The sequence below is a fragment of the Bos grunniens genome, chromosome 6 (assembly GCF_055505025.1).
Source record: "Bos grunniens cultivar Pamir isolate PY7600 chromosome 6, Bosgru_T2T1.0, whole genome shotgun sequence".
NCBI classification, from domain to species: Eukaryota; Metazoa; Chordata; class Mammalia; order Artiodactyla; family Bovidae; genus Bos; species Bos grunniens.
The window spans coordinates 58807471-58822010 of NC_141170.1; the positions used below are offsets into that span (position 1 = coordinate 58807471).

The 14540-nt window shown below is 38.7% G+C and overlaps 1 protein-coding gene across 8 annotated transcripts in view; it reads right to left on the reverse strand.

The window, feature by feature from the left end:
- NSUN7 (NOP2/Sun RNA methyltransferase family member 7) overlaps window positions 1–14540 on the reverse strand; it is a 47556-nt gene that overhangs the window by 26778 nt on the left and 6238 nt on the right. For 6 of the 8 annotated variants that reach the window (XR_015165450.1, XR_015165451.1, XM_086406021.1 and 3 more), the window contains exons 3-5: window positions 8010–8068; window positions 7498–7628; window positions 136–288 (exon numbers count right to left, since the gene is read on the reverse strand). Coding sequence is in view for 3 of the 8 variants with exons in the window: in XM_086406021.1 (XP_086262147.1) it covers window positions 136–288; window positions 7498–7628; window positions 8010–8068 (343 nt within the window). In the remaining 5 variants the exon portion in view is untranslated. The remainder of the gene's footprint in view (window positions 1–135; window positions 289–7497; window positions 7629–8009; window positions 8069–14540) is intronic. The other 2 variants (XM_086406024.1, XM_086406025.1) reach the window with 1 other exon arrangement.

A 14540-nucleotide genomic window follows, 5' to 3' on the forward strand; every position in this document is an offset into this window, starting at 1 on the left:
ATAAAATCCTGAACGAAACTATAATTCCCACTCACTCCCTCAGATGAGCCCCTCATCCATTAAAAAGGTAATACTTTTATCACATTATTTTGAAAGGCAAGTGACTTGAGTAAAGAATTTGATTAGAACTCTTACCTGATTTTACAAGTATTTATCCAAGCATAAAGCGGCAAAGTGGAGGCCCTTAATTCTTGGTTCCTAACTGTTTCTGGAAGAATGTGGTAAATTGAAAGGGCATCATGTTTGATTCGACATCTTGCCAATGCTGCAGCCAATTTTGTCTTAAAACTAGAGACAGAAAATCCATTCTTGGTAACTACTGCATTGAAGACAAGACTATCAATTTTCCACTTGAAAAATTAACAATTAGATTTAGAATTATAATACTCTATAATTCTATTTCAAATTTTTGAAGTCTAAAGTTAAAATTTGCCATATTTAAAAATGGGAATCCCCCCAAATTTTTAAAAATGGAAACCCAATAATTCTGCTTCTTGTTTTTCAGGTTTTGCTATCTCCATATAGTTGTATATCTTAATCGTTTATAACAACAGCTGGTTGAAAGACAAATTTTATGTAGTAAAGGTGAAGGGCTTAGAGTCAGACAAATTTGAAGTTAAATTAAGGCTCTGTCACTTACTAGCTGTGTGACCTCAGGTATGATGCTGACTCTCACCAGCCTCAGTTTTCTCATCTGTAGAACGTGATCAGCTTACCTTGCTATTACTGTGGGGATTAGTATCATGGGGCTTCCCTGGTGGCTTAGCTGGTGAAGAATCCGTTGCAATGTGGGAGATCTGGGTTCAAACCCTGGATTGGGACAATCCCCTGGAGAAGGGAAAGGCTACCCACTCCAGTATTCTGGACTGGAAAATTCCAGGGACTGTATAGTCCACAGGGTCGCAAAGAGTTGGACACAACTGAGTGAATTTCACTTAGTACCATGGGTGTCACCAAGCACCGTGCCTGGCAGGCACTCACTATTAGGTCAGTCTGTGTTATCAGAGATGGCAAGAGTGTAATCTTGACAAGATTAAGGAGCTTTCATGAATTGGTATCAAGTCCTTCCCAGTTCTGATTATCTCATATCTCATAGTTACAAATAACAGGAAAGAAAAACAAGAACTTGTTAGCATAAAATGAAAACCCAATGATTCTTTTTTAATCTTATGGCCTAAATCACTGGGAGGTATTGCGTACTGACTCTGTCTCCTTGACCACAGGTAATCAGCAGAAGGTGGGCACTTGACCCAAACCAGTCAAGTGAATTTTTTTGTGTAGTAACAGAGAGCCAAGTCAGTCTTTCTGGGTTTTGGTGCTGTACAATATAAAGCTCCTGAGTTGACAGCAGCCAAGTTTCCCATTCTACAAACAGAAAAAGAAGATGTAACAATGAAGCTAAAGCACACAAAGAGGCAGAGACCAGTGTGGAAGAGAGTCCTGAGCATACCTGAGTCACAGGATTGTCAGGAAGCATTTAATAGGAGGCTTCCTGTGTGCTATTTTGGATCTGTCATGAATCCTCTGTCCCTTATTAATTCCTGAGTATTCAGGAATTAAGTGGAGTAGCACACTGCTCCCGGGGGCTTAGGAATGCATGCATTTCCTTCGTTAGTTTTTCCATACAGTGATAAGTAACTATTTATGACCCTCTTCCTTTTTATGAACCATATGGTAAAAGTGATTATTTACAACCCTCCCTCTTTCATATGGATGACCTCATGTTTCCTTGATAACTTGTAAGTTTTGATTTTATCTCTGCTGAAAATAGCTACCTTGTAAGACAGTATAAATACTCACACAATGTTGAATAAAACACCTTTGCTCCATCAGAGCTTTGGTCCCCGTGTCTTTCTTTTCTTTCTCTCTCTCTCTCTCAGGCTACTTCTCTGGAGCACAGAGACCCGTCATGCTCATTCTCCTGACCAGGTTTCTAAGACCCTCTCAACAAGGCGCACTGTGCCTTCGCCCCCCTCGAGAGGGCGCCAGGTGGCTTCGTGAGCGATGCAAGCCCTGTGTCTAAGGATTTTATCGGTTTTCTGCGTTAACCAAGGAATATCATCCTCTTTCTCTCTCCCTTTTACTTTCTTATCATCAACTCCGGACCACCAGGTTCCAGTCCATTAAAGGACCTCAACACAGGATGTAGTTAGCAGAAGCAGAAGCACATCAACATCCTTCCTGCAAGTCTCACTGTGCAATTCTTTGATGAGATACTTTATAATAAAATTTTTCTTTTGCCTAATCTAGTTTGAGTTGGACTCCTGTCTGGTTGTCAAAAAGGAATCCTACCTAGTACACCATTTTCTCTAAGTTTATTTTTTAAAAGAAATGGGTTTTATTCCTTTTTAGCTTAAAATTGTCAGAAATTTTATATACAAAGAACAAATGATCTCAAGGGGATTTTTGTTTTGTTTTTTGTTGGTGGTGGTGGTGGGTTTTGTCTTTGTTTTTTTGCTGTGCCACATGGCTTGTGGGATTTTAGTTCCCCAACCAGGAACTGAACTCAGGCCTTCCACAGTAAAAGCACTGAGTCCTAACCACTAGACCACCAGGGAATTCTCAAAATATCTCAAGTTTTGAAGTGCCATTAGTAATGCCTAACACAAAAGAAATGTGGCTCTCTTTAAATACAAATTATATTCTTAATGCCAAAAGATAATCTTCAGTGAACTGCTTGAATTTCCTATAGAAATAAAAAAAAATCAGACATTATACTGAGCACTGTTTCACAATATTCACTAAGTAAGTCAAATGGGCTAAGAGTTTCTAAAGAAGGGGTGGAAAGAATATAAGAGATAGAACCGCATGAACAAGTGTTCAGAAGCATTTTGGCAAATGAAAAACTCTAAAGCATTATGTGAATGAGAAAATTGGGAATAGAAGAAAAGGAGTATCTAAGCAAATGTGATTTATCCCCCAAATCCATGAATGTTAAAAATGGTTTTAAAATTCATGAATCATTCCAGGTAAATAACCTTACCACATTAATAAAATCAAGAAGAAAAATGATCATATCCAAACCCTGGTCTCTGTTTTCTTAATTTTAGTAAGACTACAGTTTTCTCTACAGATCATCCTTCCTGCACTGCAGTTGGAAGGTACCTGTAAGCATAAAGCCAGGGACTATTCTAGGGCTCACCTCATTTGTTTTCATTTTCTCAAGGATTAAATTTCTGTGCTGCTTTTTGTCTAATGTCCAAAATCTTTGTCTCATATATTTTGTCCATCTAGTTATTTATAGGGGCTTCCCAGGTGGCCGCTAGTGGTAAAGAACATGCCTGCCAATGCAGGAGATGTCAGAGATGTGGGTTCAACCCCTGGGTCTGGAAGATCCTCTGGAGAAGGAAATGGCAACCCGCTCCAGTATTCTTGCCTGGAGAATGCCATGGACAGAGGAGCCTGACAGGCTACAGTCCATAGGGTTGCAAAGAGTTGGATACAACTGAAGCAACTTAGCATGCACAGTTAGTTATTTATAGGAGGAATGAATAAGTTTGATCCAAGACACTCTGTGATTAAAGTGATTTTTAAAAGATCACTTTATTTATGGAAGAGATTGTGAAAAAGGAAGAGTTACAGGCAGGGAATGAAGAAGCTATTGCAGTAGTCCAAGTGACAGATTATAAATGGCTTGGGTTTGGATAGTAGGAGTGGAAATGGAAACAAGTAGACACATTCAGCATATGGCTTCCAACTGGAGTTACAGAACTTAATGTAATAGGTATGGCAGAGGCACTGGGGAGGGCAGGAAAGAAGAATCAAGGATAATATCTAAGAAGCTAGTGGTGCCTTGACTGTAACAGGATAGTTTTGGGTGATTTGGGAGGAAGGGCTACTCAGTTTTTCCTCTCCTGTTGCTTCTCCAGTCTATCACTGCCCATTTTCTAATTTCACTGTGCCTTTTCTAGTTTTGCCTCACCAAAGTCCAACAAATTATTTGGCAGAATCAGATTCTTGGGCTAGTATGAGGCATGCAGAGAAAGAAAGGAAGAAGCTATGGTCTCTTTTATTTAATCCGGTCTCACTGTTTCAAAGATAGTTGCATTTGTACAAGAAATGAGTTCTTAAAGCCCTTGCATATATCAAAAAGATAGGGCTTCCTTGGTAGCTCAGCAGTAAAGAACCTGCCTGCCAATGCAGGAGACACAGGTTCATCCCTGAACTGGGAAGATCCCACATGCCACAGGACAACTAAACCCACATACCACAACTGTTGAGCCTGTGCTCTAGAGCTCAAGAACTGCAATTACTGAGCCCATGAGCCACAACTACTGAAGCCTGAGCACCCTAGAGCCTGTGCTCCACAACAAGAGAAGCCACCACGATAAGCCATCAACATGAGAAGCCCACGAACGGCAACTGAAGAGTAGCCCACACAGCAACAAAGACCCAGTGCAGCCAAAAATAATAAACAAATGAATGATAATAGGTTCACCTTGGATTCTATCCCTAGAGCCACGAACAAATGAAGAAAAAGATACCAGTTGGTATACAGAGTGATAAAACACAAGGATCTCTGGTAGAGACAACAACAAAGATCAAACACAATTTTTATAAGGAGAAAATGATTCTCATTCAGTTTCTTGTTAAATAACTGCTTCTTTTTCTATCACCTCTTAAAATTAGTCTTCATCGTCTTGGTAGAAACATACTAAGGTATACTTTAAGCTTAACATGATTCTACTGCCCTGGGGACAATACTGCCCAGCCCCAAGGCCCAGATGATCTATAGAGGTTGGCCTCCAACATTCTGAGTTCAGAATTCTACTCCATTAGCTATGGAGGACTGGCCCAAGGGAATGCACTTGACCCACGAGGAGCCAATCAAATTCCCTGGAAGGGGGTAGAATTTAGAACTGGGTGTAGAGATAATAAATTAATCTAAGTGAAGAAACTAACATACAAGTGTAACAAGTAAGCTTAAGACCTGGGGTGCAGCAGTAAGGCTTTTTCCTTGTAGGCTAGAAACAGAGAAGGCAGATCAGGAGAGAAAAGGAGAATGAAGCAGATATTAAGAGAGAAGCAGAAATAAAAAGGTAAAGAGACAAAGAAAATCCTGACATCTTTCCAGTTCCTGATTTCATCCTCTTCCTGAGTCTTTGAATTGCATGAGATATTCCAGGATCTATTTAAGAACATTTTCCATTTTTGCTCACGCTAACTGAAAATAGCTTCTATTACTTGAAAGCTGCGATTATTGATTAGAACCTTCTAGGTTATCTTTATACATGTATTTTCTTAGCATTATCTTTCTCATTGTACATGGATTTTCTCAATGTTATCCTTATACCAGTATATTACACTACTATTCTCTTCAATTTAACCACTAAATACACTCACTTATCCTATAACATATTATGAACTGAGCATAGCATGAATTGGATATAAAATAACTTATTAATGTGGGAGTAAGATCTGTATTATATGAAGCCCGATTGGTTCGGGTAGTTTCTGTTGCACTGACAGGAATGTAACCAGATAACCTCCTCCAGGCAAGAGGCAGCACAGTATATATTACAGGGAAAAGTAAAAATCTGAGGAATCAGGAACCTTAGACAATAATATCTTCTGGCTCTTCTGGCCTCGTGAGCCATGGTCTTTGCTTGTCCTATTTCCTACCTGCCTCGCTAGCATTCTCAGCTAAGAATCTGCTGCTGCTGAAACAGCAGTCTGGTCTTTCTTACTTGGTTAGAGCTCTGTGGCTTTCCTGGCTGCTTTAGCCTAACCTCAGCTCTCATTACGCACACTAAGTTGAGATTTCCATGAAAATCTCCTTAGTCCTAAGTCAAATGGAAACTGAAAGCAGTTCAGGAAAGCTGAAACTCAGAGCTTGTCCCAAAGCACATTGCCCCACCACTTTTTCTCCAATGTATCTGCACCCATCCTGGGTACCCATCCTCAGAGGCAGGTTGCCTAGTAGTGGTATGGGGAGGTGAAGTGGTTGCCCAGGAACCTATGTAGTAAACAGGAGCAAGATCCTTGCTTATCTAAGGTACATACATTCAATTGCTTTTGCTTTTCTGCATCCCCAAATTTCTCATGGCTACAACTGACATAGTACTATGTCATATCTGTCATCGTCTAGCATATTTTACCCAAGATTCACTATCTTAAGTAGAAGGAAAAGTAGCATATAAATGGTTAAATCTTGAGCCCTGAAGTGAAAGTGAAAGAGTTAGTCACTCAGTCATGCCTGACTCTTTGGGACCCTGTGGACTGTAGCCCACCAGGCTCCTCTGTCCTTGGGATTCTCCAGACAAGAATACTGGAGTGGACTGCCATTCCCTTCTCCAGAGGATCTTCCTGACCCATGGATTGAACCTGGGTCTCCTGCACTGCAGGCAGATTCTTTACTGTTTGAGCTATAGGGAAGTTCTCTAGAGTTAGCCTTCCTGAATTTGAATTCTGGCACTTCTCTTTCTAGCTCTATGACATTAGACAGGTTACTTTAACATGTCTGTGCTTCAGTTTTCCTTTGTGTAAAAATACAGGTTGATAACAATATTCACTTCGAAGAATTGTTATGTAAAGAGCTTCTTGTAATAGTGATTGATACATATTAAGTGCTCCTCAATAAAGGTAAGTTATTACTATAACTCCATTCAGTGACTCTTTTGGTCTCAACCTTCAAAATGAAACTGAGTTTTCCATAACAATATAAAATGAGATATGACAACTGTTTCAGATTATTCACCAGGGAAACGTGTTCCTACAGGATTGCTGTTGTTTGCTATGTTGTGCTTTCTATTAAGGCTTAAGAGTATAGGGGCTTCCCTGCTGGTCCAGTGAAGACACTGCGTTTCCACAGTAGGGGGCATGGGTTCCATCCCTGGTTGGGGAACTAGGATCCTGCAGCCCTAACAATGGTAGCATTTAATGAATGACCATCTACTATCATCTACTATGCGCCTGGCTCCTAGCTCAGCATTTTACACACATTACTCTAGTTCTCCCAACCACCTTTTTAGGTAGGTGCTATTACTGTTCTCATGCTAGGCTTCTGCTGATACTTAGGGTAAAAGGAAAACAAATTTTAAATATGTTAGTTTTCCTCTTAACTACTGACATTAAGTTGTAAAAGCTGTAGATTCTTTTTTCAATTTGGCCAAGTGGTGGGTTCTTATCTAATTGGAATTTTCTTGTTTGATACATGTTAGTTTAAGAGCTGTAAACAAAGCCAAGTAAATAAATAATAGCTGTTTCAAATGAAGTGTAAGTTATGTATGTGCTAAAAATTGTCAGGAATTTTTCATGATTTTCCAAATACTTACAAATTGGATCTTACAATTCAAGCTTTCAAAACAACTTGAATTTAAGTAATATATTTACTTTGTTCAAGATCTTTTTTTAAAGGAACTCAAGAAACTTATGAACTTTTATATTTTTTCTCTATAAAATTTTAACACTTATCCACACATTATATTGTATACTATTTCACCAGTGAAACACTAATAATGAATTCATATAAAACATCCTTTTAACCTTTATAGTTACCTGTTAAGAAGGTTCTCCACTTCTAGAACTTCTGCTATAGACTCTTCATTACCAGAAAGAAGACGAGCTTGAAATTTTCTGTCTTGGAAATCATATAGCATCACAATGATAAGACTGTTCAAATGATCTGGCTACCAAGGGGAAACACAGAGAAGGAATAGCATACAAATAACATCTAACAGCAATATTTCCCATTCCATTATTTTTCAAGCGAGCAGGAGTATGACTATTTTCACATCATCTGATTAAACTGGGAGATAGAAAAGGACTGCAAACTAGAAAAAAAATTCAGTAAAAAATAAAACTTTCAAAAAGGACAATTTCTGGCATGTTCATCAAAATGAAAGGAGTACAATCTATATTAGAAACTTGGAAGTAGGAAAGAGTTAAGGCTGTGTTTTGAAGAGGTCTTAGCATTAAACAAACTAGGTATTTAAATCCCAAGGCTTATTTTTAGTGCTTTCTAAATAACACTCACGTGACAGCTAATTATATAAAAGTTATACACTTACTATTGTGGTACTTGGGAAGATATAGCTGTCTATTAATATAGTTTCCAAAATATCTTGATCTGTAAAACAAAGAAAATGTCTGTTATGAAAACACCAAAGCTGAAAATGAAAACTTTGGAATCAAAATACACTTTAGCCAATACTGCAAAATACTTTTACTTTCAAAATATACCTTAATTCTTGATAAAGACCCAAATTACAATGGCATAATGAAATATTTGTAATCTTTATGAATCCCAGACCCCTGTGACCCAGGCTCCACATGGTGGTGGTGTTGTTTATTGTCTACTTGCTAAGTTGTGTCCTACTCTTTGCAACCCCATAGACTGTAGCCCACCAGGCTCCTCGGTCCATGGGATTTCCCTGGGCAAGAATACTGGAGTGGGTTGGCATGCCCTCCTCCAGAGGATCTCCCAGATGAGGGATCGAACTCACATCTCCTGCATTGGTTAGTAGATTCTTTACCACTGAGCCACCAGGAAAGCCCAGGCTCCACATGGAATCATCATGGAAGTCAAAGGAGCATTATCTGAATAGCTGAGGTAGTAATAAAGGAATCTCAATCTTTAATTTATATCCTTGAAAAACATTAAAGAAGATCTAATTAATAATGTCTTATCCTTTTACATACTGTTGAATTCAATTTGCTAACATTTTATTTAGGATTTTTGTTCTATGTTTATGTTCATGAAGGATATTGGTCTATAATTTTCTCTTCATAATATCTTTGTCAATGTTGGTATCCAGGTTATGTTGGCCTTATAAAATTTGTGGGATATATCCCCTCTTCTTCTAGTCTCTGGAATAATTTGCACTAAACTGGTGTTATTTCTTATTTAAATATTTGATAAAACTCACTAGTGAAGACACTGATAACATTTAATCTAAGACCCAAATGACAAGGAGTTACCCATGTAAAGATCCAGGATGAGACAGCAACCTGGTCACAGGGATAATTACAAAGGTAATAAGTAAAAACATATGGACATATTTTGAAACCTCCACAGGGCAAATGAGTGCTCCATTTGTTATAATGACTTAACTATATATACACATCATATAACAAATGCTTTAATCAGTTAACAGAAAGCTAGGATAGCTTCAATTCATCAACATTTGTGGAACACCTCCTACATACACAGTACACACTGAATTTCAGTTTTTATCTAGGGGATGGGAAAACTAATAAGAAGCGACAAACTTGGGAGAACAGACTCCAATTTTCACAGGAAATCTTTCAGGTATCATATCCATGTTTTAGTCACCAATTATGGCTGTATTGTACAAGGCAATATCCCCATTTCACTTATAAGGAAAATGAAGTTTATAGTTTCACACTCTTAGTACTTGCAAACCGAATCCTATCTAATTCATAGTTTCTCAGCATGAGTCCCAATTTTTGTCATAGAAAATACAGTCATCATAAGAATGAAGGCCTGCTAGGACAGGAGACCTGCATAGGCTTTAGAACTTTGAGCAGTGGAGTTACTGGACTCCTAAAAAATATGAGAGGCAGAATGAAGGAAAAGAAGACAGAACATTTGTTTTGCCAACACTGCATTTTTTCCTTAGAGCTCTTGTCAATTGCGCAGAATGCACTGCCTTTATGTATCTCCAGTTTAAAGAATTTTCTCACACAGCAATATGAACATTAATTATGTATACTCTTTGTGTGGGCCGTGCATGTGGCATCTTAGTTCCCTGACCAGGGATCAAACAGATGCCCCCTGTATTGGAAGCATAGAATCTTAAACACTGGATCACCAGGTAAGTCCCTAATAATGTGTATTTTAGATAGTGCTTTCTATGTGATACACATTGTTCTAAAATGCTTTCTATATATTAATTCATTTAACCCTCTCAAACAATCCTATGAATTAGGTACCATCATTATCCCCGTTTTATAGATTAGGAAATGAGGCACAGGATGGTCAAGTAATATGTTCAGGGTCACACAGCAAGTGCCAGATCACAGAGTCAAACCCAGGCAGTCTGATACCCAAATGCATTCTCTTCACATTATGCTGCCTTTCCTGTACTTACTCTTACAACACACCACACTGGCTAAATAAAACACACTGCTAACAACTGAGTTATCAGGACTTTTTGAAGATTGCAAAATTTACCTATCCTAGTTCAGCACAATAGCTCCAATTATCCCTCATCTCCCACTAATTTGAAACTCTTCTCTTTAGTCTCTTGAAGGGAACTCAATCCTCATTCCTCATGTTTCCAATGTAGAAGGCCTTCCCTAGAGAAACACTCCTAGATTCTCTCCCTACCTACTCATCACTCTACATGAAACGAAAATTGAGTTTATTTAGTGAGTGAAATTGGAAGAAAGAATGGGGCATATCTTACTCCCTACCCCTTCCACTCTTTGTCTGCCAGTGTTTCTGCAGAACGTGGGCATGCATTCCAGACTGCTCTCTGCCATGTGCCTTGTGAGTTGGGTGGAGGGACTTGCATTTCTTCAGCTGTGTCTGGATTAGATGGAAAGTTCTAGTTCTACTTCTGAAGTATTTCACAAGCCTGCCTTGACTGACGATCTAAAGCCATGTCCCTGAACATTTTTTTTCTCTCTACTGGTTACAAACTCAGGTGTAAGAAAGTACAAGCTAGTTGCTCAATCATGTCCAACTCTTTGCAATCCTATAGACTGTAGCCCACCAGGCTCCTCTGTCCATGGAATTCTCCAGGCAAGAGTCCTGGAGTGGGTTGCCATTTCCTTCTGCAGGGAATCTTCCCGACCCAGGGACTGAACCCAGGTCTCTTGAATTGCAGGCAGGTTCTTTACCATTTGAGCCACCAGGGAAGCCCCCGGTGTAAGAGGGGTGCTATTTATAGGACCCCTAAAACTCACACAGTCTGTCTGATCATCCCTCCCATCCTGGAAGAAAGATGGAAGATGTTTCTTCTTTTGACTTTCCCCTAGGTTCTCCTTCTCTATTTTTATTATGTGTTCATAGTGTTTCCTTCAGTGATCCACTTTATATAATTCACTTCTAAAACTTACATTTCAAGAATGCCAAGGCTGAAAGGGAATAAGATGGTAGAGTAGAAAGATGTGGATCTCACCTCTCCCCATAAACACACTGAAATAACTTCTATATGTGGAACAATTCTCACAGAAAACTAACTGGAAACTGGCAGAAGAACTGCTATACAACCAAGTTAGCAAGAAAGAGCTCTACGTAAGTGACTTGGAAGACAGAATAATGGAAATCACTAAATGAGAAGAGCAGACAGAAAAACAATGAAAGAACAAATGCAACATATGAGATCTATGAGACGATTTCAGACATGACAACTGACACATAATAGGTGTTACAGAAAGAAAAGAGAACAAGAATTGAAAGTGTATTTGAAGAAGCTATGGATGAAAACTTCCAAAACCTAAAGAAGAAAACAGATACCAAGTACAAGAAGGACAGAAGGTCCCAAACAAGATGAACCCAAAGATACCCATACCAAGACATACCATAATTAAAATGATGAATTTATTTTATCTTATTTGGCCATGCCACACAGCTTGCATGATCTCAGTTCCCCAACCAGAGATCAAACCCAGGCCACAGCAGTAAAAGTGCCAAGTCCTAAAAACTCAACTGCCAGGGAATTCCCTAAAACGACAAATTTAAAGATAAAGAAAGGATTCTAAAGGTGACAAGAGGAAAACAAAGAGTAAGTTATAAGGGAACCCCATTATCACTATCAGTAGATTTCTCTGCAGAAAACTCTGAAGGTCAGAAATGAGTGGCATGATACATTCAAATTGCTGAAAGGGAAAAACCTGCAAGCTAGGATACTCTACCCAGCAAGATTATAATTTAAAATAAAAGAGAAAAAGTTTCTCACAAGCAAAAACTAAAAGAATTCAGCAATATTAAACCTACCCACATTTAGAAAACTTAGATCATGGCATCTGGTCCCATTACTTCATGGGAAATAGATGAGGAAACAGTGTAAACAGTGTCAGACTTTATTTTTGGGGGCTCCAAAATCACTGCAGATGGTGATTGCAGCCATGAAGTTAAAAGACGCTTACTCCTTGGAAGGAAAGTTATGATGAACCTAGATAGCATATTCAAAAACAGAGACATTACTTTGCCAACAAAGGTCCATCTAGTCAAGGCTATGGTTTTTCCAGTAGTCATGTATGGATGTGAGGGTTGGACTGTGAAGAAAGCTGAGCACCAAAGAATTGATGCTTTTGAACTGTGGTGTTGGAGAAGACTCTTGAGAGTCCCTTGGACTGCAAGGAGATCCAACCAGTCCATTCTGAAGGAGATCAGCCCTGGGATTTCTTTGGAAGGAATGATGCTAAAGCTGAAACTTTAGTACTTTGGCCACCTCATGCGAAGAGTTGACTTATTGGAAAAGACTCTGATGCTGGTAGGGATTGGGGGCAGGAGGAGAAGGGGACGACAGAGGATGAGATGGCTGGATGGCATCATGAGTTTGAGTGAACTCTGGGAGTTGGTAATGGACAGGGAGGCCTGGCGTGCTTCAATTCATGGGGTTGCAAAGAGTCGGACACAACTGAGCGACTGAACTGAACTGAACTGAAAAGAAATACTGAAGGATATTCTCTAAGAAAAGAAACAAAGTATTTATAGGACAAGGAAAATCACAATAGGAAAGGCAAATACATAAAAGGATTGACGATCACTTCAGTTCAGTTGCTTTGTCATGTCCAACTCTTTGCGACCTCATGGATTGCAGCACACCAGGCTTCCCTGTCCATCACCAACTCCCAAAGCCTACTCAAACTCGTGCCCTCATGTTGGTGATGCCATCCAACCATCTCACCCTCTGTTGTCCCCTTCCCCTCCCGCCTTCAATCTTTCCCAGTATCAGGGTCTTTTCCAATGAGTCAGTTCTTCACATGAGGTGGCCAAAGTATTGGAGTTTCAGCTTCAGCATCAGTCCTTCCAATGAACACCCAGGACTGATCTCCTTTAAGATGGACTGGTTGGATCTCCTTGCAGTCCAAGGGACTCTCAAGAATCTTCTCCAACACCACAGTTCAAAAGCATCAACTCTTCAGTGCTCAGCTTTCTTTGTAGTCCAACTCTCACATCCATACATGACTACTGGAAAAACCATAGCTTTGACTAGACCTTTGTTGGTAAAGTAATGTCTCTGCTTTTTAATATGCTGTCTAGGTTGGTCAAAGCTTTTCTCCCAAGGAGCAAGCATCTTTTAATTTCATGGCTGCAGTCACCATCTGCAGTGATTTTGGAGAATACATAGATTAAAACAGAATCAAAAAATTGTAAAAAAAAAAAAAAAGGTATAACTACAATTAACAGTAAAAGGATATGCATAACGATGTAAAATAGGACATCAAAATCACAAAATGTGGGTAATGGCAGTATATAGATCTTTTATAGTGTGTTTGAAATTGGATGACTATCATCTTAAAGCCAGGAGATATAGTTTTGAGTTAACATACTTGAGCTCCATGATAACCACAAATCAGAAATATACAACAGTTTATTTTGAAAAGAATATAAAGGAAATCAAGCATACCACAAAAGAAAATTATCAAACCACAAAAGGAAAAAGAAACAAACAAACAAAAGAAACAGAACTATAAGAACTGAAAAGCAAGGATTATATGGCAATTAGTACATACCTATCCATAATTACCTCAAATGTCAATGGACTAATGCTCCAATCAAAAGACACACAGTGGCAGATTGAATGGAAAAACAAAACAAAACCAAGAACCTGCAATATGCTGCCTATATGAGACTCACTTCAGGGTGAAAGACATACACAGACCAAAAGGGAAAAGATAAAAAATAGACAGCTCAAGAAAATGCAAACAATAAGAAAGCAGGGGTAGCCATATTCACATCAGACAAAATAGATTTTAAAACAAAGCCCATAAAGAAAAGCAAAGAAGGGCATTATATAATGATAAAGGGATCAATGCAAGAAGATAACATGCTTGTTAACATAAATGCCTCCAATAGAGAAGCACCTAAATATACATTAAAAAGAAATACTAACAGACATAAAGGGAGAAACTAACAATAATACAATAATAATAGGCCTTAACACTCCATGATGATAATACAATAATAAAGGACCTTAACACCCCACTGACATCAATAGACAGATTATTCAGAGAAAAAACTCAGTAAGGCAACAGAGGTTCTAAATGACACAATCATTTGAACTTAACTGATATCTACAAAACACTACATCAAAAAAATCCAGAAGACAGATTCTTTTCAAGGGCACATGGAACATTATCTAGAATAGATCACATACTAAGTCATAAAACAAGACTCAACTAATTTAAAAGGGTAGAAACTATTTCAAGCAGCTTTTCTGACCAAAATTCTATGAAACCAGAAATCAATCACAGGAATAAAAATTGGAAAAAAATGAACATATGGAAACTAAACAACATGCTACTAAAAACCCAATGAGTTCAACAATGAAATCAAGACTTCCCTGATGGTCCAGTTGTTGAGAATCTGCTTCTAGTGCAGGGGGCGTGGGTTCAACCCTTGG